At 39.3% G+C, this 8,740-nt stretch overlaps 1 protein-coding gene across 1 annotated transcript in view; it reads left to right on the forward strand.

The window, feature by feature from the left end:
• The window catches only part of LOC306743208 (SPRY domain-containing protein 3-like), a gene marked incomplete at its 5' end in the record, with an annotated part of 44,620 nt that extends 39,615 nt beyond the window's left edge, over positions 1–5,005 (forward strand). The window contains 2 exons of the mRNA XM_079225703.1: positions 401–549; positions 4,764–5,005. Of these exons, the coding sequence (XP_079081829.1) occupies positions 401–549; positions 4,764–4,898 (284 nt within the window). The 3' untranslated portion in view covers positions 4,899–5,005. The remainder of the gene's footprint in view (positions 1–400; positions 550–4,763) is intronic.
• Positions 5,006–8,740: the final 3,735 nt, after the last annotated feature.

Here is an 8,740-nt window from a genome sequence, read left to right on the forward strand (position 1 = left end):
ACCTGCTTATCGGGGTTTAGCGTAAGGCAACATTCAGTCTTAACAGAGTTCATTGTGTTGCATATTGGGAAATAAACTGGATGCAAACCAAGATCCCCCGCACCCATAACCCAACAGACACCAATGAGAACACAAGTTCTCATCGCCCACCGCTTTCTCTGAGAGATAGAAAGGCGTTCCTGCTGTCAGGTGGGTTCAGTAGGTCCGTTCAAATTACCAAACCTGTGATGGCAGTTCACAAGTACTGTAATGTTCAAGGCAACACTAATGTTATCTAACATTAACAGTGCCCTCTCACAAAACTAAACATTGTAGGTGGTGACCATTATTAACTTGTTGTGCAGATGTGCTATCTGCACGTAAAAGCCTTTCTTCACACTGTTCTCCGTTTTGTCCTCAGGTGACATGGACGACTGGGATCGCCTGGAGGTCCGTCCGGGTCATGCTGGTGTCCAGAACGTCCTGTATCTCAATAACGAGGAGGAGGAGGAGGAGGAAGAGGAAGATGGGGAAGAGGTAGAGCAGGGACAGGAGGGCAGGAACGTCACGGTGAGGAAAACACAGCTGTTAACAACAGTTAACCGTTGCTACTCACACACCTAAGCATGTTAGAGATTCATGAGCATTTTATTATGTAAACAGGAAATAATATCAACCTGCAATGAATTGTTTCTTGAAGCCACTAGAGGGCAGCATAACAAGCTTTAATTACTGCGACGTCGTCACCTTTTACATTTATTCTGGTGAAGACAAGCTTATTCACTCATCCAGCAGAGACAGAACCATTAGCTTTCATTCGCAGTCTTGTTTATGTCCACCTGATGAACGTGACAATATTTATTCTCACTTTAGCTCCACTAAATCTGAGCTCTTTAGCAGCTCCATTATGCTCACAGACTATTCTCTAACTGTGTCTGTCAGAAGTTCGGTGCTGAGGTAGGTAGTATACAGATGGTTTTGAGGCCAAAAACTGTGAGCAAACCAAAACAGCTCCGTAAAGCTTACCTTACATGTCAGCTGGATTCTCTCGATATCACAAGATCATATGAAAATCCATCCATCAGTTATATCAGAACTGGAGAGTATTTCTTATTTGAAAAAAGAGCAAAGAACAGCCCTGCAGGCTTTCCTCGATGGAAAAGATGTTCTTCCTCCTACGCCGCGTAATGCATGCCGGTTAGATTTGTGTCCGACTTGGTCCCAACTTGCTCTGACGTCATGCACACGTGATCAACGATACTCTCACGAGATCAAGCCGGCCGTCGATTTCAGAGCCAGGCGCTGCAGTAGCTCTCCACGGACTGCGTGGCCCAGTGCATGATGGGAAACGCCTGGTTGTCGCCACATCAGAGAGCTGATTGGCTCTTAGATCTGACAGCAAACACCATGTGTTGTAGAAAATCCTTATTTTATGTGTAGTTGTAATCCTTAATGCTGGATTGTTGACTATTCTTCTCATGTTTAATCTTAAAACATATCTTGTGTGGTTGATAATACAAAATCATATTTATATAACACATATCTAAATGAGTAGTAATGTATTTCACAGGCAGACATAAACAGAGCAAGGATGCAGCTACACAGTCATTTCTACATAAATATATATTTACAAACACACATGAATGAATCCAAACGTGATCTTTAAACTACAAGTAGACAAAAGTTCGGAACTAACAGGAAGTCATTTTTTCTGTGACTTCCTGTGTATACTTTGAACGCAGCTGACAATTGTCCGACTTAATCGCAGTTTATTGTCAACGCCTCCTGCTGCGGCCGCCTGCTCTCGTCTGGATTCCAGGCGAGGCGCAGCTCTAACGAACGAGCCTAATGATTGTGTAGCAAACCATTTGGCGGGTCAGATTACCCAAAAGCCAATGGGAGCTGCAGATTAAGGTGATGATTCTCTGCAGGTTCATCAGTACGAGCAACCCCTTTCACGCTGTCACGTTGTCATTTGATGCATTATAGTTATATATATATATATATATATATATATATATATATATATATATATATATATATATATATATATATATATATATATATATATATAACATATTGAAGGTAGATGCTTTAAATGAAGACTGATGTCCTTCCAAATCATGACTTTCTATCCATCATGAATATTCATGCTAACCACACCTAGACTCTAATGTTCAAAAAGTCTGGGTGGAGAAATATCCGATAACTACTTTAATTTACTTTGTTGCAAAAATATATCATTATCAATTCCTACTCAAATGTTGGGATATTTTACAGAAAAACTTGACTCCGCAAGATAAAATTGTGAATCGACAATAAACTTGCTACAGATTATCTAACCATCAGGTGTTTGAATAATTACATTTGGGTAATCCTACTTGCCGATACCAAGTATAAATATAAGTACTAAATAATACCATTACAGTGTTAACAATGACTTTGACATTTTTTCTTTTCTTCAAATCAGATCATTCTAATAATTTTCTGACTCTTAACAAAAAAATAAATATACTGATCGATACTGTTGCTGACATTTAAAAATACACCATTGCATTTCCCTGATACAAACATAGCATTGTTTTCTCTCAGGACTTACATTGTTAACCGTTAACAAACTATACAAACGTTGACCCGTCAATGATATCAGTTAAACAATTAAAAGACATATTGAAAATGACAAAAAGGTGAGCAAAACTCAGAACATGTTACTGCTACCTTCATACTCATCATCATCTCTCTCGTCCGGATACTCACTAACGTTACTCCGTGCTTTCAATACAGCGGTGAAACCCTGACAGACGCACAGCTGACAACCTCACAGCTAAACTAATTGATTGGGGAAAGTGCCTGCATCGTCTCCACGACAATGCACGCAGTGGTATCGGTTGTGGTTGTATCAGAGCGGTTTTAGGAGTACATTAGCACGATATCGGACAGATACCGGTATTGGTGCCTCCCTACTGTAAATACATAGAGATGTACATACTGGAAACAAAGAGAGGCATTTAGAAATGCTTCATAGTAAAGTTGGAACTGATTATTCAAGGGATTATTTTCTTGAGTAATTATTCGATCCCAAGTCCCATCAAAATACATTTTGACCTGAAAAATTACTTGAACAATAAATAGCCTTTCAAAGTGTTTGCTGACTTAAACGATTGTTTAATTGATTAGTTATTGCAGCTCTATTTCACAGTGAAGCGTTAAGCTTTTCAGCCATTCATGGATACATAATATACCTAATAAAGAGGAGAGTATCAACAGCCTAAATTTTACAAGACTGTTTGTTAATTTGTTGTTTATTAAATCTATGATTTCTTTCTGTTTTTGGCAACACACATTGAGTGCACTTCACATCAGGTTTATATAAGTTATTTCATGTTACTTAAAAGAACAGAGAGCTCTGTAGCTTGCATCACAATGATTACTTTCATATTCTGCTCTAACATCACTGTTATATATATACACACATGCATTGCATACATACATACACACTAACACACACTTTACAATATCTAACTGCTTCATGTTCACCTGTTAGTTTATTGTTTTAATTACATCAGTTGTCATTAAAACATTTAGCCACTGAGCTAACTCGCCCACACAGTTGTGCAAGTCAAGGTTCGGGTCACTGAGTGGGAGCGAGTGCACGTCACATTGTACTGAAACCCAAGTGGGGTTGGTAATCCAGGGATTTTTCAATATTTATTCAGCAGAACACTTTACCCTCAGTGGGTGTTGGGGTTTGGCTCGAACTAATGAAGCATGTTGCATCTTCACTCTCCCTTCATCTGTAATTGAATAGCGGTCGAAGGGGAAGTTCCGATTTTTTTGTTACTCAAACACAGCCAGTGTATTACCTCAAGTCTGGAGAAGAGGACAGTATCAGAACTCAAAGCCAGGTCCCGCAGCTAAATATATTATTTATATATATTATCATATATATTTAGAATATGGGAAGGGAAGCCTTTACATATGTTTCTGTCAGTCACGAGACTCCTTTGTCAAAAACAGTACTTTTATCCCGTACAGCTGCTGGTGTACCGCTGTTTCGATTGGTTAGTTTGTTTGTGTGACTTTGATGAATCAGAACTTACTCTTTAAAACAAGTCACACAGTAACTAACTAACTAACTAACTGATTGATGCAGTGTGCTGACATCTGTAGTCAGCGTATTACCTGCAGTGTACAACCACACTTCAAAAGATCCAAACTACTTCTTTTTTTTCAAGTGGGTGGCAAAGTGACTCAGTCTGATTAATCGACCACACACACACACACACAGACACACAGACACACACACACACACACACACACACACACACACACACACACACACACACACACACACACACACACACACTGCACAGTATTTCACTTGTTGTTTTAGTGTGTCGGTATTTGCTCTCAGACTTGGAAAGAGGCCCTTGGTATTAGCATTGAAAAGCATGTTGATGTTCTTTCAGGAACAGCTGGATAATGTTTGATCACTCGCTGATTTAGTAGAGACATGTACTGTAAACATTGACTTTTTTTTCCCCTCCAAGAACACAGACATTACAGTGTCACCTATTTGTTTAACGATATTTCCTAACTGCACATAATTCCTGTTTACAACTGGCACACTATGTGCTCTCAAATTAAGTTTGTACTACCATCAGTCATTATGAAAGACATTTATTTTATGAGTAATTGTTTCAATGCTCCATCGCTGAATTAGGTCGGTGAAAGGTATGCGTGTGCATGTTTTAACTCACTGTCGCCGCCCTGTGGTCCTCCAGGTGTTCTTCACGAGGAACGGGAAGCTGATGGGCCGGAGGGAGATGGGGGTCCCTCCCGGGGGCCTCTACCCCACTGTGGGGATGCTGAGCAGTGGAGAGAAGGTCAAAGTGGATCTGCATCCCCTCAGTGGATGAGTTGAGCACGCAAACTAGACTTGTGACGCCCTGCAAACAGCTGGCTGCACTGTAGAGCTCACCCACGATAGCCCAGCGTGCCGCTAGCACTCGCCAGAACAGCCGCTCACGTGCACGTCTCGCTGCCGTCATCCTCGACGCTGCCTCCGCTTTGATTTATAAGACCTGTACATTTTCACAAACGGATTGTCCTCCTGGTTGTAAAGTAGCAGAGAGGTCGTCATACATGAGCTGTCTAAGTTACGGCATGCAGGAATAGACAGCTGCACCTCGTAGCTCAAAAGAAAACTCCCAGAAGATATTTAACTGTTAATTCTATGCAATCTGTACTGCTATCATCCTCACATCTAACCTATGTCTGCATGCAGTGTGTGTCTGAAACACTGAGCTGTTAAATCCCTCTCATGAGGTCTGACACACTTTGTTTATTTAATTTGTCCCGACCCCAAGCGAAGCAGAGCGAGGCCAACAGTCAGAGCTCGTTGGGGGTTTATGTTTCAGGGAATAGATCCTTTCTCTCTCTCTTAACACCCTCTTCCTCAACCTCCCTCTTGCTGTCCTCTCTCTGGGTGAGGCTGCCCTCCTGTGAGCGATCAGGGACCTGCTATTGCCTCACCATGCTGGCTGGAAGTGAACTGTGGATCTGTTGCAATATTTTAGAAATGCATCCACACTTCATTTTGTGTGAGGATTAATGCAGGTTTGGCAATCACAACCTCACATAGGATGCTGTTACTGTCAGATCAGAGAGAATACATATCTGAGTGTTTTTATAGTTTTCTGTTGGAGCCAGACTAAATAAAAGCATGTCCGGTACATTTTCTTCAAGGAGATCTGCAGGATACACGTTTAAAGTTATCTTCTACATTAAATGTTCAGGGAATGTGTTTTGTGCACTTTGGGGCTGTGGAGATATGGGTGCACAACATTAATAAAACAGTAAAACAGTGTAATGCAGTCCGATGCAACAGCACAATCATCAGACATAAAATGTAACCAGAGTTATCTATCTGTAAGTAAAATGTAACTTTGCAAACTCACTCAGAGGTATCAGTTGCAGGGCTGTTGTATTGTGTTGCATCAGACTGTTATACTGTGTTCCCCCCCCCCCCCCCCATATTGAATCATTACGTTAGAACAATGGGATATTTTTGCAGTTGAGTTTAAAAGAAGATAATAAGAAGATCCACTCATATTGATGTTTTGCTTTAGTAGTCGGAGGATAACTTCCTCTCTGTGTTGCTGTATGTGATGTAGAAATACCTGCCGGATGTTTTTTTTTTTTTTAAGATAAAGACAATGATGTTTGTGTGTCTGCACGGCATTCGACAGCAGCATCAGGGGTCTGTTTCACAAAGCCAGAGAAGTGGTTTCGCCATTTAACTTTAGGCTTGACTGTTTTTCTGGTATCTTAATGCTGGCTCACTATTAAGCAGGTTAGACCTTTATCATTGTTGTTTAATCTGCTGATTATTTTCTTGATTAATTCATTGTTTAGTCTATAAAATCACAACCATATTTAGAAAAGGCCTAAAATTGATAATTGAATGATTAATCAATGTATCAATTAGTTGATAGTCGGGTTACAAGCCGCTTCTACCTCCGGTGGTTGTCCCCGCTGTAGCAAGCTAGCAGCAGCGCAAGCTAGCAGCAGTGCAAGCTAGCAGCAGCGCTAGCTAGCAGCAGCACTAGCTAGCTGCTGCTACTGGCTGCATCCCCTCTGCCCAAGTCGGGTGTCGAGCCGGGGCTGGTCCCGCTACCTTCGGTGATTGTCGGGGAGCTAGCGGAGCGCTAGCAGGAGCACTAGCTGGCTACAGCGGGGAGCTAATAGGGACACTGACCGAAGGAGCGGCTTGTAACCCGAATTTTACGGTATTTGGATAATTGATTAATCATTTCAGCAATTTTTATACAAAAAGTGAAAAAATGCCAAATATTTCTGGTTCCTCTGATATATCATTATGATGTTGATTTATTATTATCAGTTACAATGATCCAAAGGATTGTTATATAACATGCTTGTTTACATGTTAGCAGCACTGCTAAATACTAAATGAAAACTATTGTGTGGCCTGCGGCGGCGCTGCTGTGTGTGTCGATGGAAAGATGTGGCCGTTTTAATTCTGCTGTGAAGTGCAGCCAAACTAGACGTCGGGAAGAGTTTAACCCGTTGATTTAGAGAGGAGGGAACCGGAAGGGGAAAAATACAAAATTGTTTCTGGGTTTAAGGACTCATTCCTGGAGCTCTTAATGGCAAACTCACTCGTAGCTGTATTAGTAAACACCGGTTATCCTGGATCATCAATGTTGTGCTCAGTTAAACCCGGTACACGGACTTAGTTTAACTTCATGATACAGACCTCAGAGCTAAAGCAATCTGTTCAGGTGAATGATAAATACTGTAGAGTTTATTATATTGTGTCAGTGAGAGCTGGTTTCCACTCAAATTATTCAGAACAATGTGAATGAAGGGAATGATATCCACATTATTATATTGTATCAGCTAATCATCAAATTCTTCTGCATCTTCCCACATCTGTATTTGTCTCGTACATAAGCAGCCCTGCAACATAAACTATGATGTACTTTCCTCTGTAGCTTCATATGAGGTGCATAACCCAGGTTCCTGACGTGTTTCATCATTCATACTGCATACAGTGATGCTAGAAATATATCGTACACAGGGTTACTTATTAAATCACATATCTGCTGGAGATGGGTTGTTTTTAGCTGTTGTCATGCATCTTGTTTTCGAGCCATTGACGTAAATAAATATGTAAATCTGTCATGTTTTTCTTCTCCTGCAGGGCTGGATAGAAACTGAAGTTAAGGTTGTTACAGTCTGAACTGTTAAACTTATATGCTAGACAGTGCAAAGATATTAATGAGACACGGACGTGGACATTTTAGGCCACGTCTAATTTCAGGGTATTAAAGTCACTTGTATGAAAGTTTACTTAAAATCTCAGTTTAAAAAAAAATCATTATTCAACCAAATTAAAGCTAAATATTCTGGTTTGATTTTGTTCGTAGTATTTCTGACTTTACTCACCAAGGACTTCTGTAACAACTCCTCACCTTGTTGACTTGCACTATAATGGCCTTGTTCCGTATGTAAGATCAATAAAGGTTTCAGTAATGTAACAAAGTACTGGATTGTTTTGTTTGTAAGTAGCTGCCTCACATTGATACCACTTTCTGATAAGTAACCCAGTATAAAAGTTGTGCTTTATTAATGTTTTTTTATATATATATATATATATATATATATATAGATATATATATATATATATATATATATATATATATATATATATATATATATATAGATATATATAGATATATATATATAGATATATATATATATATATCTATATATATATATATATATATATATATATATATATATATATATATATATATATATATATATATATATATATATATATATATATATATATATATATATAGTTTTACAGATCGCTTATAATTCACTAACTTTTTTTGTTGACAGATTGTGAAAAATCCCTGACTATAGTTGTATTCTCTGTAGTTGGTAATGTTGATAATCCATTAATGTTTGTTAAAGTTAGATCTGTGATAGATAATACATTACTGAAGTGGATTGATTTTACGCGTCCCAAAAAAGGGGTCTAATGAACTTAAGACAAGTGACCTATAAAAGGATTAAAACCTGCCAGAGGAATTTCTCTCTCAATCTGGAAACCCCAAAAGTCGTTCCTGGATCCCTGAAATGTCTCAATAACCATTTGATGGATTTCCATGTAACTTGGTTCAGACAATCACAAACTCCTGACCTTTCCTCTAGCGCCGTGTGACGT

This window comes from Taurulus bubalis, assembly GCF_910589615.1.
Source record: "Taurulus bubalis genome assembly, chromosome: 11".
NCBI classification, from domain to species: domain Eukaryota; kingdom Metazoa; phylum Chordata; class Actinopteri; order Perciformes; family Cottidae; genus Taurulus; species Taurulus bubalis.